This window comes from Amphibalanus amphitrite, unplaced genomic scaffold (assembly GCF_019059575.1).
Source record: "Amphibalanus amphitrite isolate SeventyFive unplaced genomic scaffold, NRLGWU_Aamphi_draft 000064F_arrow, whole genome shotgun sequence".
Lineage (NCBI taxonomy): Eukaryota > Metazoa > Arthropoda > Thecostraca > Balanomorpha > Balanidae > Amphibalanus > Amphibalanus amphitrite.
Genome location: NW_024881560.1, coordinates 237,501 through 264,160, shown reverse-complemented (window position 1 = coordinate 264,160; position 26,660 = coordinate 237,501). Strand labels below are relative to the sequence as shown.

Below are 26,660 nucleotides of genomic sequence, written 5' to 3'. Positions count from 1 at the left end.
TCCGCCACTATCTCCCCGACGGTGTCACCAAGACACTAGTGGTGGCTCTCGTCATGTCACGGATCCAGTACTGTCTCTCCGTATTTGGTAATGGTAGCCAAAAGAACTTCGATCGCATTCAGAAAATTCTTAACTTTGCCGCTAGAGTCATTTTCGGTCGCCGTAAATTTGATCATGTCTCCCATCTCCGGGACCAACTCGGCTGGATGGCACCTAAAACAATGGCTGAATACCATACCCTTATCACGGCGCACAAGGCCATCCAGAGAGGTGAACCCGAGGAGATCGCGACCCTATTTTCCAAAAATTCCCAAACACGAGCAAGGTCTACTCGCCAAGACCACCTTTTCCACTTACCGCGACCCCGACTAGAGACCGGAAAACGTAGATTCGCCTGGATTCGCCTACCGTGCCGCGGCGCTCCTAAATACTCTCCCCCTCGAGCTAACGCAGTTGCCTCCAGCCAGATTTGCCCGTGCTGTAAAAAAGGGGCTTAAGCCTAGCCAGAGTAGCCATAGTAGCTAGCCTCATGACTCTTGGACTATGAAAGGCAAACGAGTCTGTGTGTACATAGTTATGAACGCGGCTTCGTGCGGGTTACACCAAGTATGTGCGTGTTCGGCGTTCGCGTTGTGTATTTCGTATCCGTAAGTGTGTGCGTTTTCTTGTGTAGGTACCAGGGATGCGGAGCCGGAGCCGGAGTCGGAGCCGGAGCCGCCGGAGCCGGCATATTTGCCCGGAGCCGGAGCCGGAGCCGTGAAACAATATAGCCCGGAGCCGGAGCCGGAGCCGGAGCCGCCAAAAAAGGGGGCGACTCCGGCTCCTTTTTATTTTTTGAAGAGGAAAAAAAATAATTGACCTAGTTCGGTTTGACAGTACAAGGCAGTAAAACATATGGTAGGTACTTACGTCATGGGCCATCAAGTGAATGAAAAAATCCGAATATCCCCAGTATCCCACAGTACGCAAACAACTTCCTGTTTGCTCTTCCCCCCCCCCCACGTCTACTGCATCCCCAGAACATGAGGACCAGTCATCAGGTGACAGCCATCGTTTTCAAACCAGTGCAGTGGACTGCGACTCCCAGCACCGTCTCATCCCACACACACCCCACCCCTCACCCCCCAATGCAGCCGAGACGGGTGTCAGCTTACGATGGTTCACTGAACTCCGATTCGCGGCGACTGCGTTTCCAATGCCATCGCTTCCTAGCCCTTTGTTCTGCCAGTTCTCTCCGAGGTGCGTTTGCGCAGGGACGCGGTGAGCCGGTCATGGCAAAGAGTAACGCGTATAACCAATCCAATTTTTCTTCCACCCGTATTTAATTGATTGCGTAGGGGATGTACTGAGTCGGAGCCGGAGCCGCCGGAGCCGGAGCCGCCGGAGCCGGACCATTTTACTCGGAGCCGGAGCCGGAGCCGGAGCCGCCATAACATTTCACCCGGAGCCGGAGCCGGAGCCGGAGCCGATTTTTTTTTCCGGAGCCGGAGCCGGAGCCGGAGCCGTCTGAAATTTCCACGGCTCCGCATCCCTGGTAGGTACCTATTTCTTGTGTTATCTTCAACCAGCTCGGACTCGGAGTGTAATCGCCACGCCGATTGTGGATTGCTCTTGATCGTCAATACATACATACATACATACATACATACATTATATAGATTTGAGAATTTCATAAACGTGCTTACGCTTTAGGTTTACGTGAGTGGTAAACCCTTAGATAAAATAGATTAATGTAATATTTAGAAGAAAAAACAGCAAAGTAACGGGCCACTCATTCGAAAGGTGGAAAACCTACTATAAAGAACTACTAAAATTCCTGAGGTATCAACGGACCAAACAGGTATCTGTTAGGTACCCGGTATTCCGTCGCGAAAACGGCTAAACTGGCCCTGGCGATGGCGTGATGCGAGTGCAGCCTTCGGTGAAACGAATGTGTCTGTAGTGATTATAACACAGATGAATGCATAATCAGACAAATGTCATCACCCGTGCCTCGCAAAATTCGCACCAGAGTAGATGAAATATTGTGACGCTGAGTACCTATCTAAACGAACCATTAGGCCAAGCAACCATTCTTTTTTTACGTTTTTGACTGTTTTGGTTTCTCCTTTGTTTTCAAATGGTGTTGCTGGTAATGACGATGTGCGTGTAAACCACCAGAGCGTTATATGCACCGCTGTTGATTAAGATTTTAGCAATAAAGGCGACTGCTTTAGTTATCATTATGCTTTACTGCTTGCACGTATCTTCTGTAATTAAACGGTTAAGATCGTAGCGTTCAGCTGACGGACTCTTGCGCAACGCAATAAACTGAAAGTCGACGCGACGCAATAAATCCATCCAAGCGACTGCCGTCAAATTGATCCCAAGGCGTTGTCTGACGCCAGTCGCAGAACCGGCGCTGAACTGGGATCCAGCGGCAAGGCTGCAGGTCGACATTTATCGGCCAATCATAGTCTAAAGCTTCTACACCACTTTACTTCCCAAACTCTTCCGGCCGAACCCCCCCCCCCCCCCCCAAAAAAAGAAATCCTGCAGTGTCGGAACCAGTGAAATGATGCTCTTAGAAACTGCTGTGACATATTTACATAAGTTTAAATGATGAAAGCTTGCACAATAAAACGGTGTTGCAGCTACGTTTCCAAGGGTGATGCAAGGTCTAAATTCATTTTTCGCTCTTCCACAGAAATGGAAGGTAACTAGTATTTGCTTTTGCTATTAAAAGTCTCAGCCCGAAGTAATCGGGGTGTTTTGCGCCCATAAGCGAAATTACCTGTCTGCAGCCTTACTGATTGATCAACATAATACCTTTTTGCGCGTTCCCATTATCTTTTCTGCAGAAGTTTTCAAAACCACTCAGGGAGTCGACTTTGTTGTCTTTGTTCATTTTCCACGGCCGGTTAGTGCGGCGGGCCCATTGTTTGTCGGGCGGCACACACTGCCCGCTGCCGCCGCTAACCGGCCGTGCAGGGCGCGGGCTCCGCCGCTCCGGTCGGCGGCCGGCGCACAGTCCACCAGTCGGTCCGCCGGCCCTTCTTCTAGACGCACACTGATGGAATATCGACCGAGCCGTCACGAATCATTCATTTCCAGCGGCCGGTGGCGTGTAATTAGCAGCTCGGTGAGCGGCGGGGAGGCGGCAGGACGATTGGTCCAGAGGCGCGAGACACTCGGTGACGCACAGAGTCACACGCGGATGACACCTGGGTGACACATGAGTGACACCTGAGTGACACGCCGAATGATTCTGTGTGACTCGGAGATTGACCTGCCGGGAGGTGTCCATGTGATACCGGTGACACCCACTGGCCACTTTCCGACACGGAATATGACTTGATTGGTTACTAACCTTGAATCGGTTGGCGATACCGATACCGATGCGATTCCGGGCACAGAGTCCTCGTGAATGTTGTCTATGTATCTATTTCCACAATGACTATCGTGTACTTGTTTAGGATGTTGAGAATGATTTTTTTTTTGCAATGAAAGAAGTAAATACTGGTTCCATGCTAGCAGAGAAAGCACTGATGAGTGTTGACTTCACACTTCTTTGATGAAGTTACTTCTTAAATATGGAGATTTTCTGTGCACGGATTCCGAGTTTCTCTTCGAATTGATATTTATTGTGAGAAAAACACACACTTCATATTCATAAATTATCATTTAGAAGTTATGGCTGGAAATCAGTAAGCATTTCATTCTTGGTATTCCGGCAGGTTCTCATCACATGCACTTTGGGTTAAGAAGCTTGTTTTGCAGTTGTTTTATCATCACCCTTTAGTGCAGCTGCTTTTGAAGCCCTCCTGCTTCCCACTCTGTCTGCAGAGCATCTTCCAGATGTCTGCGCAAACAGTGCCAGTGCTCGCGGAGCAGCCCTCGGGCAGTGTGGCGCTAATTATCGTCATTAGGCTTCCTCTCTGGGCCCGTTCTGCCCGGCGGAGGTCGGGGGTATAGTCACTGAGCGACCCGCGCCGATATCGGCGGCGCTCGTTACTCTCAGAGCGCTGACGGGACATGGGCAGCGCCGGCGGCGGACACGCCACCACAGGGCCACGTGACTCATTGGCCGCGGGTCAGCGGCTGGCCGTGCTCATATTCCCAGTGCCGAGAGGGTGCTGCCATGACGACCGAGTGGGCACCGGATCCCTACCAGCTCACATGGTCATTAGTTTGGCAATTACTGTAAAACTAACAAACATCATGCAGGTTATTGCAAGGTGTCTGCCTGGAGGAAAGGATGGTGGGTACACCTGCTATTGTAACGAAATATCGGTGCGCAACAGCCAGCGGGATATTCTTAGCTCCTATTTTTTTACAAATATTACGAATGTTTTATTGTGTTGACCGCGACGACGCAGGACTCTGCATGGCCATTGACCATTGACCATGTTCAGTTCAGTTCAATGTATTTCGAATCATTCCATTGCATGGTTTAGTATTTGATTCGATCACACACACAAAAGACATGGTACACCTAGCCCGTCCCCCCCCCCACACACACACACGTACACGCACACATGCACAAACACTGCCGCAGTAGACTGATGAGTGCAGAGCAGCCAGCGCGTCACAATTTTCACGGATATGACAGAAGGCAAAAGCGCTAGGCAGCAAGGTGGCGAAGAAACTCAGCGTGTGTTCCAGAGCTAGTGGTGGTGGGTGGGAGGTGGTTCCAGGAGGTTGCCGCTCGGTAGGAAAAAGCTCGTCTCGACATTGATAAGCGATAATTTGGTAACTCTAATGCACCCGACAGCGTGGAGCGTGTGGCGCGCGCAGACACAGCCGCCCGTGTTGTGAACAAAGTGCGTAATGCCGCGGGAGCGAGCGGGTCCTTCAGCGCTCTGAAAACACGAATGTTGTCGCGATAGGTGACTAAATCCGTGATTTTGGGCCAGCCCAGTGCAGACAACACGGGGGAAATGTGATCACGGTGTTTCGCCCCAGATACGATTCTAGCTGCGAAATTAATGACTTTCTGCACCCGCTTGAGGTGACAACCTACAGCCCCGCCCCAGACTGATAGGCAGTAAATGATGTGGGGGAAGACATGACATTGAATGAGAAGTTTCAAAACATCAGCTGAGAGGTGATGTCGAATTTTGTAGAGAGAAATAAGGACGGCATTGCATTTTTTGACGACACTGGAAATGTGCTTTTCCCAGGATAGGCTGGGATCAATGGTTACACCTAGCATCTTCACTTGAGAAGATGGCTTGAGTACATGTCCCGGTAGGTTCAGGTTCTGGGGGGTGCTAGAAATGAGAAGGCTAGTCTTCGATGGGTTCATTTTCAAAGAGTTTGACGTGAAGTAGTTGAGAACAGCACTGAGGCTTTCCTCCTGTCTCGCGACCGTCGTCCTGATCCCCCTAACAGGCAGCCCCGGACTCGTCCATGCAGGACGAGACCGGACGGCTGAACCCCGGGCTGGGCCGGGCCTGCCAGCGGACAGCAGCCGGCAGGAAGGCGTTGGGGCCAGTGGGTCCCGCCGTGTAGAGCGCCACCCTTCACTGGGAGAAACCAACCGACGTCTACCCCGGCACACTCTGAATATCGGTCATTCAAACGTTCGCTCTATCGTACCGAAGCTTAATGAAATCAATCAACTGTTAACGCAACAAGATTTGGACGTTTTATGCGTGACGGAAACATGGCTCTCAAAACCCGTTCAGAGCAGAATCTTAGCTTTCCCCGGATATCAGATCATAAGAAGAGATCGGCTATCCCAACCCGAAACGGGGCAGAGAGGTACTGCTCGTGGAGGTGGTGTGGCTATCATACATCGTGAGGAGCTGACTACTAGTGTTCTGCCAATCCCTGCAGCCGGGCCTTGCGAGACTCTCTGGCTCAGCATCAGCGGCAGGGGTCTTCGCTCGGTCACAGTCGGCGTGGTGTACCGAGCACCATCCACATCGGTGGCCAGCGCTGTCGACGACCTCCAAGATCAGCTAAAACACGCGCTCGGCTACGGAAAGCCAGTTTTTTGCTTGGGCGACACAAATATAAATTTATTGCAACATGACGCTCCTGGAGTACGTCAGTACAAAGCCGCCTTGCACGAACTGGGTCTAACTCAACTAGTCACCGAGCCAACACATCTAGAACCCTCTACTTCACTCATCGATCACATCATCAGCAATGTTCCGGATCAAAACGCTTCAGTCCTAACATCATCTGACCAAATCGCCGATCACCTCACCATCATCGTTCGAGCACAGCTCCGTCGTCAGAGCCGTCGGCCGTCCCCGTTCAACGCACGTCCCTGGCGGAAAGTGAATTGGGATGTCGTTTGCCTATCTTTGCTACTATCAGACTGGGGTGAAATGTACAGCGCGGATAGCGTGGACAAGAAATTAGCCGCTTTTCTAAATCTGTGGTGGAAGGTTGTGGACACTCACTGCCCCCTAAAAACTGTAACCCCTCGTCGACCACGGTGCCCCTGGATAGAGGATAATGAAGAGCTTAAACAACTCATGCGTGAAAGAGATACGGCTTTCCGTACATGGCAACGTTCTCGATCCGTCGATGATAGAGATGTGTACCGGAGATTGCGGAACCTTGTGAAAGGGCATCTATTAAAAAGTAAACGCGACTTTTTGTCAGCTCACTTGTTATCTGATCGACGATCTTTTTGGCGCAACATATCTGAATTTGCGGTGCGTCCTGCGTGTGGGGGCAACAAAGGCATATGTGGGATGCCGACAGAACAGGCAGATGAGTTCAATCGTCATTTCGCCACCGTCGGATCGAAAATTGCTGCGGAGCTGGCCGTCAGCGGTCCCTCTCGGCTCCCGCCAAGGCCGCCGCGTGTGACGTCAGCGGGTCTGCGCCTGAAGCCGGCTACACTATCAGAACTGTCTTTGGCGTTGCGAAAGTTGTCTGCATCTAGAGCAGTGGGGCATGACGGTGTGCCACTACACGCAATCAGAGCATGTTTTCCTGTGATTGGTCCACACTTGCTGCATATCGTGAATGCATCGATAATATCATGTCATTTTCCATTATCATGGAAACTCGCGACCGTCGTACCACAGGATCAGGACACGGCCGCGGCTCGGGCGCCGCTCGTGCTCTATGGCACGTCTGCGGCGCGCCTGGACGTGGCGGCCGGCCCGTCTCCCCCTGCAGTGCCTCCTTACTCCGCCGCTGGGTGAGAGATTAATGGGTCTGTCCATGAGGGATTCTCCCCTGGTCCGAGTGTCCGACGACCGTCGGAGTCGACAGCGGTGGAACGTGCGGCGGTAGACGACGACCGAGCCGTGTGATTGGCTGGAGGAGCTCTTCTAAAACCGGTAGAATTTTGGTCGAACGAAACGAGGGCCATGGCATAGGCTTTCGATTGTCTTGAAGAGTAAAACAAAACTTGAATATTATTCGCAAGCCCACAAGATGAGGGACGAGCGAAAAATCACCACGCATTGCCGAAACTAGCACTGTTCGACATCGCTGATGCTTGAAAGCACACTGGCACTATTTCCGCGGAAAAACTGGTAAAACGACAGAGCGCACGCAGGGGGCGGCTGCCAGCGAGCGGCGCTCAGCCCGTGACTCATAATGGCAATGGCCATCCAACAATGTCTCTTTTTAACACTGTTCCACCGTCCAGTGTTGCTCATGTTTTCCTTGTTGGCAAGAAATAAATGGCTGTTTCATTTCTTAGGCCAGCTATTTGTCATCTGCTCTTATTGACAATAAATCAGTCTCAGAAATGTCATCTGCGCGGCTTGTGTTGAGCAATCGGTTGTTAAAATATATACCGAAAATATGTGTAGGCTCGATAACACTGTTCCAATTGCTTCTCACCACACATACTGCGCAATAACATGGAATAGTTTTTCGCTTCAGAAGTCACATCACTAAGACGCCTGATTCTCCCTCTCATTCTTTTCAAATCTCCTCCTTCACAAGTGTCCACAGAGCAGAGGGTCACAGCACGTCGCCGGCGCGGCGGTTGGAAAAACTCCCAATGGCTAAATGATGGATGACCGGATGGAGGTTTTACGGCTCGGTAGGGGAATTCTCGGAGGCCGGAAGGTCGGGCGGTGGCCCACGCCACCGACTATCGACTGCCAGCGGCTTAGTGTTATCCCATACGATGGATGACGGTAACCTGGTGCAGTCTCAATATTGATAACGTTCAGCAATGAAAATTGTACATGAGAGAGAGAGAGAGAGAGAGAGAGAGAGAGAGAGAGAGAGAGAGAGAGAGAGAGAGAGAGAGAGAGAGAGAGAGAGAGAGAGAATTTATTTGCTCATATACAAAATGCATCTTTCATCTTATAACGCGATTGGCGTAAAAGCGCTTGGGGCGCTTGTGACACGACGCCGCTCACATCAAAGCTAGTTGAAAGTCAATAAATACTTTCTCAACTACCACGTACACACTCCACACACAGACACACACGCGAACATACACGCGCAAGTGTATAATATATATATATATATATATATATATATATATATATATATATATATCGGAATGAATATATATATATATATATATATATATATATATATACACATATATATATATATATATATATATATATATATATATATATATATATATATATATACACATATATATATATATATATATATATATATATATATACATATATACACATATATATATATATATATATATATATATATATATATATATATATATATATATATATATATATATATATATATTGATTTTCGTATAGTTTGGCAGAAGGTTTTCCTTTATTGTAGTCTCATTAAAGACCAGGGCATTTTCAGCTTTCACCAGTTTCCGTGTGGTGGCTTCGATTTGTCGGAATGTTTTTCGTTGATGTTTCGGTAGTTTAAATAAAAGTTCACCGATGCTCATGATCTATTAACGTTTCAAAACACTCATGTTTCATCTTCAGAATAAAATGAGCAAGCATACAATCGTTACATATACAGAGTCGGTTACATCGCTATTACAACGATGTTACATATACAGAGTCGGTTACATCGCTATTACAACGATTGTATGCTTGCTCATTTTATTCTGAAGATGAAACATGAGTGTTTTGAAACGTTAATAGATCATGAGCATCGGTGAACTTTTATTTAAACTACCGAAACATCAACGAAAAACATTCCGACAAATCGAAGCCACCACACGGAAACTGGTGAAAGCTGAAAATGCCCTGGTCTTTAATGAGACTACAATATATATATATATATATACAACAAATAGGTTTAACTACAGCCGACCCTGCTCCAGCCGAAGCGCCCGTCCCCTAGCCCCCTCCATTGCGCCATTGATGTGTTTGTGTATTTTGCTCTCGGAACGCTATTCCTGTCTGTAGGTAAATCTCCGTGTTTGGAGAATGAAACATTGGACAGCCACACATGAATTGAGGACATACCGTTAACACACAAGCTCAAGCCACTTCATATGAAAGACTCTTTATATTAAAATGATATGTTCTCATTTCTCAATGCATTAAGCTCGCATTTTCTTATCGGATACATTTTTTGAATGCATCTCATTCTTGATTCAAATGAGAGGGCCTAGTTTTGACCTGCGTCTTACTGACGTATTTTCACAGCGCGACAAACTGGGAGAAGGCAGGGAAAGGACCCCATCTTTTTTAGGCTGTAGGTTAGCCCGCAATAGCGTTTTACCGGCCAGCCCCAAATCTGCGTTACTCAGGACCAGTCATCTCTGCGGCCCGGGCCAGCTCATTCTTGATCCGATGATGGCCCCGATTTCCGCGTGGGTTGGCCGGTCGAATCAGCCGGGTAGCCAAATCTGAAAGATGTCCTTGGGTCGTGGCGCCGGCGCGAGGGCGAACATAATCAAAGGAGGGCTGAGGCTCCTGTGATAAAAATGCCGATGTTAGGTCATGTCTTCCTCTTCCATACATTTCCTTCGCCTTTCCGTCTTTTTTATGCTGAAATTGATCAATCTTGGTAGGGCCTTTACCTTTAGCAGAGTTTTGGATCACGATGTTAAACTCATGTCATCATCTTCCTTATGCATCCAGTGTGTTGGACACATACTAATGCAATTTGTGGCATTCGAGGAAACTTGCCGGTACGGCTGAGTGGGTTTGACTGAATCACCAGCTGGCTCCAGAGCATTACTTTTTTATCCTTTATTAGTACACCATCCGTCAAACAAGTTTGTCCGTAGTGGGACTCACATTTCACCTAGACATACATTTGTTGCCACACCGTTCACAGCCCAACAAAATTATAGTGCAGAACAAACGATAAAAAACGCACACCATCGCAACGAAAGAAAACACAAAAGGAAATCGAATTGAACTACTCTTCTCCCAGTATCGAATCCCTGGAAATCCAGAGCATTACTTCATAGGGCGGTAAGCAGGAATTCGCATGTGTCACGAACTGATAGTTTGGGGGATTCCAGTATCATCGACCAGGGACTTGGAATTCCGATACTAGTTAGGGCGTGTCGCCTGTCGGTATGCGAGTCATTTATGGGTTGTTATTAGAGTTGCAAAATTTCCCTACCGCACTACCGGCATGTCGGTATTTTTTCACTACCGCAGGTTTTTTCGTGGTATCTGGCATGTCTTGCCGGTAGCATGCCGGTATTTTTGATTTTCCACCAAAAAATTATCAGCATATGATTCAAACTTTGGACACTAAGAGGCTATTGAATTGTATTAACAGCAATCTTAGCCACTGCAAAATGCATGTTGTGGTAGAAGTTCCATTGCTAAGGGTAGGGGTAACACATGAGCCTCAGCATTTCACAGGTTTGGCTCTAAATGGAATTGTCAAGAATCTATGACTGTGGTTTATCAAAGGAAGAATACTCATTCATGTTGCAAAAGCACAACCAATTAGTAATGCTGGTAGTTTTGGTTGGACAATGGTTGGCTGCTGGGTGGGGTGGTTACTGAAATTGCCAAAATGTGGCATCTCATGTAAGGGTAGGAGCCAGAAACAAGAATGCAGGTTTTTTAGTATGCCGGTAATTTGGCGGCTTTTTTGCTTGTGGCGTGGTAACATGCCGGTATCCCAGAAAATTTTTGTGGGGCGGGGCGGTGCCGGTAGCAGCCCATCGGGAAAATTTTGCAACTCTAGTTGTTATCATGAGTCAGTCACATGTGGATTGTGACTCGCGTAGCCATTTCAGCACAATTATTATTCTTATACGAAGTAGCTTAGCTACCATAACTACCGGACAACCCTCCTCAATAAGCCCTCAACAGTCAACAGCAGCCTTGGCAAACAGAGGCGTAGGTACACAACAATAGCGAAAATTTAAACACGGCTAAAGCTGGCAGCCCAGATTATCGGCACTGCCAAACCTTGTGGTGTCTGAGTCGGGATTCCTCCACTCCGCCCACTGCCGCGCTGCGGTTTATGCGTCGGTCGCGCAGCAGTCTGCCCGGCCCGCCGCGCCACAATCACTGCCCGCGGCCTCCTCTGATGGACACACCGCCTCGGGGCTCATAAAAACCACGGCGGTTACGACCGGGACGAATCCGGCGGCGGTCAGCATTGATTTGCGGCCAGTGTCGGCGCCGCCCGTAAAGCTGTCGAAACTCTCGTCTCGGTGGTGGGTGAGTGGGTCACGCGCAGTCCATGACAATGTGCGGTGGGAGTGCTCAGTGCTCAGTCGGCTGGGAGACATGGGAAGACTGGACAGATGGAGAAAATGGCACCGTAGAATGCCCATTATAGCCACACGACGCCCAGAGAGGCAGTGATGAAAAGGAAAATATTGCGGAGATACGTCGGCCTTGTGAATGACAAAGGCAACGCAGCAATAGAGGTGTTTGTATAGCGCATTATTTATATTTGTGCTTTTGTATCATTGATAAACCGTAAATGATTAGCATTATGTGTCCAAGTTTTTGTTACGTTGATATTTTGCAGCAGCAAAAAAAAAGCTGTTAATTCGTTTCGATGACTTCAGGCAGCAATTGTTCCGGGTGGTGATAACTGATAACACATCACATTGTCATCCGCCACCTCACCGGGGGTCATTCTTATTACATTTATTTGCATGCTCTGGGTTAACCATCGCCCTGGCAGGGGGGTCGATGCGACCCCCCCTAAGGTTTTTCGAAGATAGCGTAGCCGCCAAATTTGGCACAGCCTATGGGGCAACTTTTTTACATATGACCTGAAAATTTCAGGTCCGGGTGACCTTGGGTCAGGTCACCAGGTCAGAAAAACCGGTATAAGGTCATGGTAAAATTTCAATTTTCTTTTTGCACCTGTCCAACTCACAGTTTTGGACTGATTTCCTTCAAACTTTCAGGATGTGCTAAGTTCACCGAGTTGTATAACATACAGTTCGGGTTTTTGAGGTCATTGACCTGAGGTCAGTTAGAGGTCATTACGTCGTAATGGCCTATGGGAAAATACTAAATTCGGAAAATACTGGAGATATCCGCTTCGTTCTATCACTTTTGTGCTTTGAAACCACAGTACTTAACAGCAGGTCACTTGGTGCTTCTTTGTTTGGTATACTTATCCATGGGTCAGGTCAAATGAGGTCAACTGAGGTCAAATGACGTTTTTGCCAATAACTTGGCACATAATGACGCTAGAGCTTAAAAAATGGTATCATTGTGTTCCTGGTGACTAGCCGAATCGAATGATATGCGATATGATGCAATTTGGTAAGCTTGAACTTAATTTATTAATTTAAGTTTACTTAAAACTTAAGAAAAACTTTAAGTACACTTAAGCAAGCTAAAAAGTATATCATTCGACGCGTCTTGACGTGCTGAGTTCACTGGTGCTTTTCTTTTTGCTCTATCTTAATTAGATCAAAAGTTATAAGCGAAAAACTTTTGACCTGTTTTTAGCGAAATTTTTATATTTATAACCCCCAAAACCCCCTAAATATTGACCTAGAGCAACCAAATTTGCACAGGGGCGAGAACTCCAGGGGGCCCACCTACCTACCAAATTTGGTGTTTCTAGGTGCCATAGGAGCCAATTGCGAGGGGGTCGCATCGACCCCCCCCCTGCCAGGCCGTGTTATGAAAAATGCCCTGCCAGGGCGAGGGTTAAGCACAATGCATTTTTCATTAGCGCATTTCCATCAGCGCGCAAGTGTGCCGCTTGTTCTCCGTTTTCAGCAGAGGCAGCACTCAAAGCAGCTCGGTAAATGCCGCCAGACACCGGCTACTGTAATGCCGCCACTTCTAGTTGCCACAAAGTTGCAGCGGAACTTAATTTGTTTCTCAATGCGTTGTTTGGAGTAGAAACAAGCTTTTCAAGGATAATTTCGTATGCTCTTCCAAGGCACTTTTAAATTGAACGAATATTTTGAAAGTTTCATTCTGCCCGTTGGTAGAAGCGGACTGGCACTCACTTAAATAATATAAACTACAATTTACGCCGTTTGTATCATTACATAGCGTTATTCAGTGGCGGCGGAAGCAGGGGGGCAAGGGGGGCAGCTGCACCCTAAAGCTATGGAAAGGGGCGCCTCGAAAATCTGTAGAAGAGGCAGGAAGTTAAGAGGTGCGGCAGCCATAAAGCTGAGCAGTGCGACACCGCAACTGATAAAGGCACTTGTGACACGAAGAGAGTGGCAATGACGTGGGAAAAGTATCTTTTGATATGCTGAAGAGTGGAGGGCATCCTTATCTGAAACAAAGGCAGATGCTGCCGACCCTGTCGAATATAATCTTGCCATGACATAAAGGCTAGGAGGGCGCAGCCACTCGAGAAGCGCGCCATGCGGAAGAGGGGCGCCTGTGTGTGGGACGAAAAAGAAACATTTATGGAGACGTCTTTGAAGGCGATAGCCTCCGAACGCCAACACGAACATATGTATGAGGATTGAGGGCTTATAGCGTTGCAGGCTCCATGCGATGCGACAAAAAGGGGCGCCTGATGGCCGATATGCGAGAGGAAATTAGTTTGTGTAATATTCATCGGGGGCGGTTTGCCGTTTACAACATATGAATGTTAAAGGGACCCTCCCACCTTCAAAAAAGTTAATGAATTAGCATGAAAGTGATGTCGCTCGGTTCAGAAAGAGCAAAACGATTATCTACCAAATTCCATAGAAAAATATTCACCAGCTTTCAAGATATTAGACTTTTACTTTTGTTTACTTTTTGGGATCTCCGCTGTTCCTAGCGACTTTATTTGAAAGTGCGGCATTTGTTGCGCGCAAAGCAGCATATACCACCGCGTGCTACAAAACGTTTTAGTCAAATATTTAAAAATCGTTTGATATCTGCGATGACGTCACACATTCAGAGGGGTATTCCTATGCATTAGCCCCTCTGAATCAAAATGCTGCAATTTTGAAATTCAATATTTCCGATTTAAGGCATTTCTCGATGTTGTGAGTGCCGTAACCGGTAATTGTGAGCCAGGGACCCCATTTTGGCTATCTCAACTCAAATCTAATGTTAAGGTGGGAGGGTCCCTTTAAGGGAGGTCCGAGATTGGGGCCTGTAAAATTGCACTGTCCGTATGGGCGGTTACACCCCTAGTGCTAGGACGTATTTTGCGTTTTTTTTTTTTTTTTTACTGGGGAGATGATTATGACCAGGAATAGCACTCTGCAAACTTCTATGGGCGCCTGTATAGGCGCGAAACTGATTTTCCAGTGCAGGGACGGCCATCGGCATTGTGGGGCGGCATTCATTCCACTGGGGCGTCTGCCAGTGTTGAAGGGCGGTATTCATTTCAATGGGGCGCCCGTTGGTGTTGATGGGCGACATGTATCACCTGGGGCGCCTATCGGAGACTGGGGCGAGATTAATTTCACTGAGGCGCCTATCGGCGTTGACGGGTGGTATTTATTCATCCGGGGCGCTTATCGGTGGTATAGGCCGGCATTCGCTTCACTGAGGTGCCTATCAGTGTTTTAAGGCGGCAGTAAATCCACTGGTGTCTGGGGCGCCTACCGGCGTCGAAAGGCGACATTCATAATTCATTTCACTGGGAGGCATATTGGTGTTGATGTGTAACATTCATTCTCCTGGGGCGCCCGGCAATGAGGGGGCGGCATTTATTCCGTTCCCCTGGGATGGGCCCCTATCGGTGTGGAGGCGTCGCCGTCGTATTAGTTTGAAATGGGGGCACCTCTGGGTGGTAATAGATGCATTCATTTCGCTGGGACACCTACCAGCGTTGATTGCCTGTATTCATTCATTTCGGGCTCCTCGGGATGCCCGTTCCGAAGGGCTGACGTGATACTGATGACACCACTGAATGCAATAGTGCAGTGCAGCCCAGGCGGCATGCTGCTTACCGGCCTGCAATTCTCTGTCACCGAGTTAGTGTTATGGATTCGGCGCCTTATTCACTAGTCCACACGAAGGTATTGGAACCGTGGAACTCTTTTCGATATGCCTTATTCGGAGAATCTTATGATATGGTGATGAGGTTGTTTCTAAACGAACATTATGAAGGTTACATTTACGCTATGGGATGTACCTAACTATTTCTCGTTACATAAATACTGCAATTCTGAACGTGTTAACAGGTACAACACATTGCCAAACGTCTCTTCACTGTTTGTGTTACTACAACCGTGTATATGGTAAGGGGCGCCCAGCGGGAAGGGGCGCTTCAATATAGTTTGCACCCCTATCCTAGAATACCTTCCGCCGCCACTGGCGTTATTTTGCGGTTTGAGCACAAACCATTCTGTCCAATGTATGTAGGCGTTAATCGTTGATACGGCCAGCGTTGTGAGCTACATGGCAAGGACGAAATAGGAAGCAGTCTCGTTGATCCCGTAATTCGAGTACATCGAGCTTGTTCTATGGCCAGCGCAGTACAGGCACATTCAAAGCCTACATAGGTGCATTATCAAATTGCCATTGCGGCCGATTTGTTGGACGGAAGCAGCCAGCAATGCACCATTAGGGGGGACAGACGGCGGCCGTGGGTGCCATTAGTGGGAGACTCGAGCCTGAGTTCTCTGGTCTGACCCTTGTGCTGGCTCCTGGGCGGTGTTTCACCGACGCTGCCAGCGCACGTGGCAATTTGGGTTTCCATGGAAACATCAACAAGTCCATGCTCCAACACTACCACAAGTATTACGTCAGCTCGCGAAATGCGCTGGCGGTGGCTGGCAGCGTGGTCGTGAAACACCGCCCTGGATCCCTGTGGGTGCGCTGGTATATCCAGACAGGTCCACGCTACCTCCCCTCAGCTCGGCACACAGCGCAGTCCAGTCACGTCCTGCCAGGAGGCGTCAGAACCCGGCCGCTGTCGGTCGCTTCCGTCGGTGGGTGGTGGGGCCAACCCAGCCGCCCATCCGGCTCAGAGGACTCCGACACGGCAGGGCTGAAAGGGTCCCTCCACATCTCCGTCCCGTGCTGCCGCGGACTCGGGAGTATCGACACGCAGCTCCCTCGGGCTCATCGGCGCCTGGCCGGGAGACGGCCAGTGCGTGCATGCATACACGATGACCCGAGCCGAATGGACTAGGTGCCAGCCGCCGCGGCCTGGGGAATAGGCGTGTTTGTTTCAGATGGTTTACGCCGATACCTTGTGTGCTAGAGGGACTTGGCTTGCATTACATCAGAGGCATAGATGATGCATAAAAAGTGTCATCGAAAGGTCGACTATAGCGTGCGCATACTACGGTTGGGAAGCTGGCCGATACCTGGCTGCACCTCTTATCGCTACTGCCACTGCTAGTGTCGCGGTGGTGCCTGCTCTTCGGTGTTGTCCGCTGACCTAAACTGGTAGGCGGTGTTCGGGGGCTGCTAAAAGGAGGTGTAAACGATAAACTAACTAGGGAGCGGGACCGACAACGGAGAAATGAGCCAAGAGGACGGTAAGGACTTGAAGGGAAGAGGCAAGGGAGACAGGTGCCAAAGGAAAAAAGGATATGCGGATAATTCTTCTGCTCCTTCTCAACGTGATAATAGGCAGACGAAAGTAGACCAGCCCATAGCAGAATGGCATAAGCAGACAAGCAATTCAAGCATGGAAATGTGAAATGAAATGTAAACAGTGAAGTGTGCCCCACTTAGAAAATGTAAATAATACTTTGTCGTTCTTTGCATACTCCTATTATACAATAAAACAATTAAAATTCAGCAAAACACGTCCATTCAGCTCAGTACTTTATATGCCAGCGCTACTGCTTGCATGTTTGAATCCTGTAACGTAAAATAAAGTTGCTGAAAAGGACGTTGAGAAATACTTAACGGCTAAATCGGCGCCATTACAGTTGTGTTTCATGAATTATAGTCGCTCTGTCACGTGCGTCTCCTCATAAACCATTCCACGGCCCTATTCAAACGGCATCAATGGAGTGCTATGTCCGTTACTGATGGTAATTCTTCCTTTGGTTGTAGGTCCAACCGGAGCGCATTGCTTATGCGAGCTTTCTTGTGCAGATATTTCTAGGCAAAGAACACCTTTCTTTTATAGGCTGTCAGTACCTACTCAAATCGTCATTTATAACTTCTTGCTTTTCTATAAGCCAATGTATTGGGGTGCTACATCTCAATGAGCTGCTAACGTCTACACTGGCCCTTATTATAAGCAAGGTTTTTCCTATAGACACAGCCTATTGAATCTTGATGGCCGAAGTGCCCCTGACAACTACCAACTGTGCACCGAATCTGGACGCAAATACCATCATTGTGCGCCTGGTCAGTGTCGAACCATTAGTGTCATCGGCCGTCTGCGGCGCCCCGCGGCTGTGATGCATGGACCGGCCATTCGATGAGGGCCCGGCCGACTATATTGATGAAGACACTCCGCCCACCAGCCGGCAGGTGACAGGGGTGGAGGGGTGCCGGCCGCGGTGGCCACTGGCCTTCGCCGACCGATTACTCTAAGTGGTGGGTTTAACCCGCGCCCCGTTGGGCTTTGCCGAGCAACGCGCCCGGTTGGGGGGGGCCATTTTGCCCCCCCCCCCTAAGATCTCGAGAACCACGCAACATAGCGACAAGCGGTAAACGGCGTTGGATAGCCCCAACAGGGAACTACCTTGTGACCCAATTTTATTGACCTAGGTCAAACCGATGACGTCACAGGTCAGGTCAAAGGTCCAATTTTCACCGTTTACAGGCATTTCAAGAAATGCGTTGTAAAATCGAGTAAAATGCATTTCATTGAAAATCATCGATGGGGAAATGTTCTTCAAACACATATTTTGCTATTTGAGGTCACTGATACCAGGTCAGGTCACAGAGGTCAGGTCACGGGGGGGTCACAATATGAAAGTGTCGTGTGATACATGTTTTATGGTCCATTTTACATGACAAATGCGATTATGTGGGTCAGGCAGCCTTTGGGGCCAGCTTAGGTCACGTTTTGGTCAAGGTCAGGTCAAGGTCAGGTCAAGGTCAGGTCAAATTAGGTCAAATTTCAAAATTAATAGTTTTGCATAAAATGGGTATCGAATCGATGCAGCTCGTCACGGGGAGTTCAATGATGGTCTTTGTTTTGCCGTACGTGGTCTAGAATCGCTAAAAATTGAGTTCAAAAATTTGACGTCATCATTTTTGAACAGTTTTTTGGCTATAACTTGGCCAAAAAACGAGATATCGATCTGAAATTTGGTATGTATATAGAAGAGCGCTGGGACTATCACATATATTCCGTTTTTTTCGAAATTCGGAAAAAAATTTTGGATTTTTTTCTTGTTTTTCTAAAAAATCAATTTTTTGAATTTTTTTGGGTCAAAAACCAAAAATTTTGAAAATCCGAGATAGCAGTTTTGTAGCGCTGCTTTTTGTCTACTAGACCATGTAAAGAACTTTAAAATTGCTTGATAACTGTAGATTTGGTGAGCGTTTCAAGATTGCATGTTTTTTTGCTCATTTTTGCTCGAACATGACCTCAGTTTGACCTCAATAACTCCTGACCTAAGGTGACCTAAGACTTGAAATTTGGTGTGAAGGTGTCAAAATGATGCCCGGGAAGGTCCTGAAAATTTGGCGACGCTGCGCGCCGCCGTTTTCTTGCTATTCAGGAAAAACCACAGGGGGGGGGGGGGCCAAAATGCCTCCCCCCCAACGGGGCGAGGGTTAAAAGAAAAAGCTGCTATGGTATTTGTTAGTTATAGGTGGAATGTATTAGAGACATTTTGGCTAATAGCGAGCCCGTTTTCTTCTTGCTACAGCTTGGTGCAATTTGTGTCTTTTTTATCTATGAAATGCGAGGCTGAAATGAAAGGCTTTTATCTATGAAAAGTTGACTGGGAAAAGGGACTGGGATTCCGGTGGCGATGCTGTATCAGGCAAATGTGCCATTTCTGCCTGGCTGGATACTGGATAAGCAATGAGGCCGCCAGGGGACAGACCACCGCCACCCTATCAATATGCGAAGTGGCCGATAAAGTGCGCCTGTAATTATGGACATAAATACGACCGAACAATAATGATGCAAATCAGCCGGCCCGGTCGATATCAATCCCATACAGCGGAGCGGGTGCTTTCTCAAAGTTATTCAGTGCCGCCATGACGCCAACTGCGGGCCATAAATTGCACGCGTCTCAAATATCCCATTTCGTTGGTGAACTATGGTGGCTCTCGCGAGATGCACATGTCTTATCTTTCATCGGCGGCCGGGCCATCAACAATGTATGTGGATGTGGCGTGTCTTTGTTGGAGAGATACGAGTGGGTCGGCCGGATGTCTCTACCGCCGGCCCATGTGAGCGGAATGACAGACAGCGCCACCGCGCTGGCACAGAGGACGTCCATTCATTGGCGGCTGGTGGCAGTCGCCCAAACCCGCCTCCGGAACCCTTCTTTACTGCAACCTACCCCCGTCTCCGAAATCCGCCTCCAAAGCCGCTTCCGCCTTCAAAACCCGCCTCCGCGAAAACCCACCTCCCCAAGGTAACCTGCCTCCACCTTTAAAACCCACTCCAGCCTGGGAGACATGCCTGCACTGCACCCCATTACCGCCGAAACCCGTCTTCTTTAATCCTAAACGATATCGAACAAACCTTGGCTGCACAACGTATTGCACTTTGATCTTCTCGACTCATTTGCTTTTAGTTCTAGGCTAGCTAAAGTGGGAGAGACACCAACGCTCGGAAGATTCAATAAAAAATCGACAAAAAACAAGCAAGTTTTGGCAAACTGCATCAACTACATCTAGCTTTAGATACAAAGAAGCACTATATTTAATTAATATACAAAGAAGTATTGAGATACACACACAATACTAGCACAAAGTTTATTGAAGTCAGTTGAGATATGACATTTTTTGGCTGCATCCTTTCTAAATGCACGTTTTTTCCTCCGATAACTGGTCTTGGAGCTGATCATTTTATTCTGTTCCCTCTAACTCTCCTTCTCCCTCTCCCTCTCTTTCTCCCTCTCTCTCTCTCTCTCTCTCTCTCTCTCTCTCTCTCTCTCTCTCTCTCTCTCCCTCTCCCCCTCCCCCTCCCCTCCCTCTCTCTGCCGCCGCTGTCAGCGCCCGCGCCGCCGCCGGCCGCGCAGTGCGGATTGGGTGTCTCCCACTCGCCTGTCGCTGGTCCGGCACGCTGCATAGCACTAATGGATCGTGCCTCTGCGCCCCGGCTCGCCGCGGCCGCGGGGAGTGCAGCTCAGACAAACGGCAAACGGCGCCCCACACACCGACCCGTCCGCGGTGGCCACTCGCCGCCGGGGGATGCGAAAATGGCCACATATCGCGGCTAGCCCAGCCTATAGAGTAGCACGATATCTGGAAAGGGGCACCAAAGGAGCGCTGATCGTTATAGGTCATATACATCTGGTATTGTTATCTAATACTCGTATTGTTGCTGATATTGACAACAAAGTTCATCCATTAAACGACAAAAAAAAAATCAGTAAGGCCCAAGGGCTATCTTCTAACCTGATATAAAAGCTTCGCTAATATGCCCTAATCCCAGGGTCAGAATCAACGCTCTTTATGCATGTCTACATGACACATTCATTGTTTCCTCGTTTCAGCCTTTTAGCTTCATATCCTCTCGGAGACTGAGCCTGTAAGACCTGAGCCAGAGCCCTTCCCTCCCACCCCTCCCCGTCCTGGGCCGCAACCCTTGCCCGGGCCACCCTGATGGACCAGTGCAGTGGACTGTAACAGTGGCCTCAATGGATCGGTGTGGACTATACGTGCGGCTCCAGAATCCCAAGCATGTCACTACCAGTCCATGTAGCTGATCGTATCGCTACCATTGCAGTACATAATTGTATTCTGCACGTCTTTTCGGCGCCAGTGTGCCATATCTAAAAGATAACCTGTTTCCACGTTGAGCTCACAAGTGGCCGTTTGAATAGCCGGAATTACTCGCTCGATTGGCGCCATTCTGCTGGCGGAAATGTCTTAATCTATCGTAGCCGAGGGGTAGTTTGTCATTACCTTTCAGCGGCAGCTCTTCATTATCCACGCGTCGATTGAGGATTACCTAACCGTCAGTGGCTAATGGACAGCGGATATTGGCAGGGACCTCACTGACAAAATATGTGGAACACTGGTCAGCACTGGTTATAGCGCATTTATGTACTGTGACCTTACTTTTACATGGGTGAGCGTGTGGACGTCCTAACTTAGAATGCTTCTATAAACCTCCACACTATGCAAACAATTATTGGAAACAATATCCATAATGGAAAGTGGAGTGAGCAGCGCGCCCATTTGGCCGAGATTTAGCACTGGCTCAGAGTGCGTTTTGATAAACGGGACGGTCGGAATAGCTGCCACAATTTCGGCTGTTGAATCGGGTCGAGTGCCGCGGTAAAGTGGGCGCCACTCGTCCGCGCGGCGGCTGGGTAGTGTTGCTCCAGTGCTGGTGTTTGACCGGCGCGGCGGGTTGGCAGAGGTCACGGTCAGAGTGACGGGACAGAGAGACAGTCAAACTGACGGGACATACAGGACAGGGCGGGGTGGTGAAGCGCGTCAGAGGGGTCACGGTCAGATTGACGGGACGGGGCAGGAATGGTGCTGGTGCGCGGTGCTGAGAGATTGCGGAGGGCTGTTCACTGTGACATTAACCATGTCGATGGCTGCTTCGCTGTCAGCAACTGCAGAGAACTGTCCTCCCCCAGTGTCAGCGGGACATTAGACGATAGACAATTGCTGGGTGAGCCGACGCATGCACTTCTTGAATTGTCGCCCTATGCAGTGGCTGCGTAGTTCGCAGTGAGTTGGGACCAACCTGCGTGTCCGAGTCGCATGTTTCCATCACACTGATGCGCGATCCTTACCCCCTGGCCCCATGACGTGATGACGTGATGACGTGATGACGCCGTCGCTCGTTGCTCCCATTACAGTTAGTGCTATGCCGCTTTGTTTCGTGCATTTTGCAGGCGGTTTTTACGAGGTGATGTTAGAATTCCGCCGTGTGACCGGGTGCATGATATACACCCGCACGTTCGACAGGTAGTAAATCGCGACCGAACTGAGTTTTATAGTGTCGAAGTGGGGAGGGGAGGGGGCAGCAGCCGGTGCCGAAATGAGCGTGTCCAGCGGTCACCGGGACCGGCCGATCACAACGCTCAATGAATGGCGCCGCCGCGACAGATCTATTCCACCGGCACGGATTTAGCATCTTCGTGTCTGCCAACCACCTTTTAGAGGCGTCCAACTTTTACACTTTGCAGCAACAAAGTCGTCGAAGTGGAATTTACCGCGAGAGGTGTCAGGGCTGGCGGCATAAAATCATCGGCCGCCAGCCGGCAATTTACTCGTATCACGGCCCGATGGCAAAAGTTTGATCGCTTCACATGCTCAATAGTGTCGAGTGCCCCCAGTTTGATCACGTATCAGCAGCTGTTAACCCTTCGTCTCATGCAATGATGATGTTGAATTATTAGGCTGAACTTGCGATATTGCGATATTCAATTGGTTCTGTATTTTCACAGCCAAAATTGGTGAAATGCCTTGTGTATTTCAAAGGCCCTATTTCAATTACTTGTGTGAAGGTCGAAATATATTCTTGCTCAATACGATGTCGATATCAATATAGTTTAGAAGTAGCCTTGTATGTAAATATTTAATTCGATTTGTAACAAGAAGAATTTGCAGCATCACATTTTGTCCGATAGATATAGTAGAATGGCATTAGTATTCGGCGTCATGCTCAGAATAATGTTATAGCACGACGCAATTAATTATACCCGCCAAGTTTCGAATACCTGGGTAAAGTTTACACTTTACATTTTTATTTGCGACCTTTACCTTGCATAACTGATATTTCCTGGACAATATAATGTGAAATGTATTAATTATATATGTGAGTGAAGAATTATAAATAGATGATATAATGCATCTACTTTGATTTGCTGATTCATTAAAATTCGTGTATCAAATCTTACGTTTATAATATTTGTAATTTGATAGAACATAAAACATTTCTGCGGAAATGGAACTGTTGATAGCCGGCACGTATCATGTTGCGTTACTAAGCTAAATGCTGTCTCGCAGCACAGTGCGGCGTGGTATGCATTTTAATGTTGTAATAATTCCGGTAGTGTCACTGACGCCATGCCTGCACGATGTCGAGAGCCATCGGCTCAGGACTCTGTCAGAATGTGTCGCCACTGAGACATCGAATTCAGCACTTTTTCGAGTCGTATGGCCGGGAGCAATCGCGGCTAAACGGTCGTCGCAATGACCCGCTCCGTGCCAGACGGACGCTCTTTGGTCGGCTGCCAGTCGACCCTGAGAGCGCCGATTGTGCCTCGGAGGAGCAGCTATGGGAGCTGGGAGTCTGACGGCCGACTCTCCAATGTCACCTTTGATCGGTCGACAGCAGAAAACGGGATCTAATGAGGGACCCATAGTGACGTTTTCACATCGATCTGAAAAGATGAGCCGAGGGAACGATCGGCGAGTGATGTGTCGTCCAATGGGTTGCCGCCTGGGGACGATTCCATAGATATTTAGATTCAGTCCAGCTGGCGAACGCCCCATGCAAAACCAGCACTCATCAGTGCATTGCTCGATCTTTTACACTGTTCAATGTTCATCATATTTGCTGCGATGTGGTGTGCCGGAACTAACCATGCCTTCCACCGCATCCCTCTGACTAACAGAGTCAATTGTTGGGGAGGACGGACTTGGGCAGTAGCTGGTCGACTAACCGACACCTCAGTAAATCACAGTGGTGCTGGACTTGTGCAACTTTGATCCCGTCTGTGGCAGCTGAAGCACGCCCACTCCCCATGTGAGCTGAGTGTCTGTGTCTGTTCCCAGGTGGTACAGGAGCCGGAGAAGAACGACTTCTCGCTGCAGATCACCGGCGTGCTGACCCGAGACGCCGGGGTGTACGAGTGCCAGGTGAACACGGAGCCCAAGATGTCCTGGCCGGTCACTCTGAATGTACTGGGTGAGTTACCGGTCCCGTGTCGACCTGTGGTCCCAGGTCGTGGCGTGTGACACTAAATCGCGCCGTCTTCCGGTCCGCACGCAGTTGAGACAGCGAGCCACAGACCCGTGAGGATGGGATGCTCGTTCTGGAGCCAAATGTCCGAAGGATGTATTGTTTATTAGTTCCTGTAGAACATAGGTGGAGAATTGTCAAAATGCCAGGGGGTGCTTTCACTGGCGGATCCAGAGCTTGAGCGCGGGCGGGGGGCACACCAGGGAGGGGGCCAAACCTAAGGTACCCCCAAATCCTGTTTTCTCATTGGATTTAGGCCACTTATTTTTCGTAACAGCCCTGGCACGATGTTTTTTTTTTTTACTTTTAAACTTTTTAAAAAAAGTTTTTTTTTAACTTTTTTTGAACTTTTTCTTTTAAAGAAGTTGTAAGCCACCTGACAGGGGCTTTTTCTTTCGGCACCTGAAGCCTCTCTGGGCCCTAAGCCTCTCTGGGCCCTATGTGGGGCCATTGGAAGTCAGGTTAAGGGGTGACCCACAGAGGTGCACGTGACCACACGGTGCCGACTGCCGACACTCCGCAGGAGATCGTTTAGGGCCTCAGAAACTCGTCTTTTCTGTCACAGGCCAGCAAAACCGCTCAGAGATTTGCGCGGGCCCTAAAAGATCTGCGCGGAGTGCGGACCTTCGGAGACCTGCGCAATATTTGCCCTCAAAGGTTCACCTGGGGCCCCTAGAGCCTGACGTAGGGCCCCTTGACATGGGTGTGGCCCTCAAAGACGGCTGAAGAGACCCTTAAAGATATGTGGGTCTTTAGATACATGCGTCTGGTGATTGACTTGGGTTCTTCTGAATGGTTCTGAATGTTATCAGGGGGCTATTTCTCAGACATCAGCTAGGGCTCTCGGGGACTGCTTTTGAGCTTCAAAAAAGCCTGTGCGGGGCCCTTGGGGCGCATCCGGTGTCCTCAGGAGTTGGGTGCCTGTGTGCGGCTTCAAGAACCTGACGGATCTCTCAGGAGCCGGAGTGGGTAATTGGAGACCCCGGCCCCGGGAGAAGACTCGGCACTTTAAACTTCGACGGACCAAAGGGCCGGGCGTCAGGGGCCCCTAAGCCCAATGAGGATGGTAGGGGACAGGTGCTCCCTGTGCCACCCTTGGCTAGGCCACTTGCCCCTTCCCCCAAAAAAGTCACTGACCAATGAGCCAATGAGCGTCGAAAATAACTATTACATGCTCTCTTTTTCATCCCCAGGGTAGGCAAATCCTTCACCTCATTCTTCAAGGACTCTAAAAACCTGGTCCGGGCTAGACCCTTGACGGTCACCTCTATCCGAAGCGTGTAGGTAGCTCCCCCAGAAGCATGCTCAGGTGCGGTGAGAAAGCATCAGTGGGTCTGGGTGAGCTGTTTATCATGGCGGGCTCAGCCGCCCAGCAGTCCCATTCAGCCCCATGCAGGGCCCTGCATGCAGGCTGGCCGCCCACTGCCCAGTGCCCGGTGTCCCCAGGCCTGTCTCTCCCTATATTATCATGCTCCCGACTCTGCAGTCTGCAAAGGTCTCGCAAGATCGAAAGAGCCTAACCTTGCAAAATAAAACAAAGAAGCATCAATATGAGCTATCATTGACGTTGATAAAACGTTTTATGTAATATGTTCTATCTAATATGGAGCGTTGCTATCGCAGCCGCAACCAGTCACAGCAGTTGCACTGGGTAATCTAGCAGCAAAGTAACTGATATTCGCGAATCTGCTGCTGGTAGACAGGCATTCTCCGTTCCTCGAGGCTCGAATATGCTGCTTCTGGGCCTGGTACGATTTAAAAGTAAGCCCTCTTCAGCCGACATTGCTAAAAAGGCAAAATAAGAACTTGAGTCGTGTTCTTGTCGCTTGTCCCCACTTGGGATGAGAGGTACCTACAATGAAGTGTATCTGGCATATTATGTCGAGATTTGGATTGAATTTGATGCGAAAGGGGCTAAAGTTAGTCTGGGCTTAGAATCCAACTTTTGTTTCATGCCAAAAGCAGCAAATTCGGAAGCCGCGAATGCCTGTCTACCAGCAGCAGATTAGCGAATATCAATCTGCTGCTAGATTGACGAACGTGCAACTTTTTGCAAGGTTAAAAAGACAAATTTCTTCAAGATGAAAATTATTTACTATTGAAATAAAATATATCATAAAAAGCATGTCAATAACGTCCAAATGAAATCAGCTTTTGCAAAACCATTAATTATCAAATGCTTTCTTGAAAATTGTATTACTTTCTCTGATAAATGGAAAACTTTAATATGGCGGGATACAAATTAGCCATCGCTGCGCTATTGCAACGATTATGGCGCAGGCCAGTTATTCTCTTGTGATTCAGCCCATGAGGTCCTAATACTAAAACATAATTCAGCCTTCAAGTTG

The 26,660-nt window shown here is 48.7% G+C and overlaps 1 protein-coding gene across 1 annotated transcript in view; it reads left to right on the top strand.

Moving 5' to 3' along the window:
* LOC122378726 (limbic system-associated membrane protein-like) overlaps positions 1-26,660 on the top strand; it is an 88,479-nt gene that overhangs the window by 46,820 nt on the left and 14,999 nt on the right. Inside the window, exon 4 of the mRNA XM_043360167.1 lies at positions 24,126-24,258. Within this exon, the coding sequence (XP_043216102.1) occupies positions 24,126-24,258 (133 nt within the window). The remainder of the gene's footprint in view (positions 1-24,125; positions 24,259-26,660) is intronic.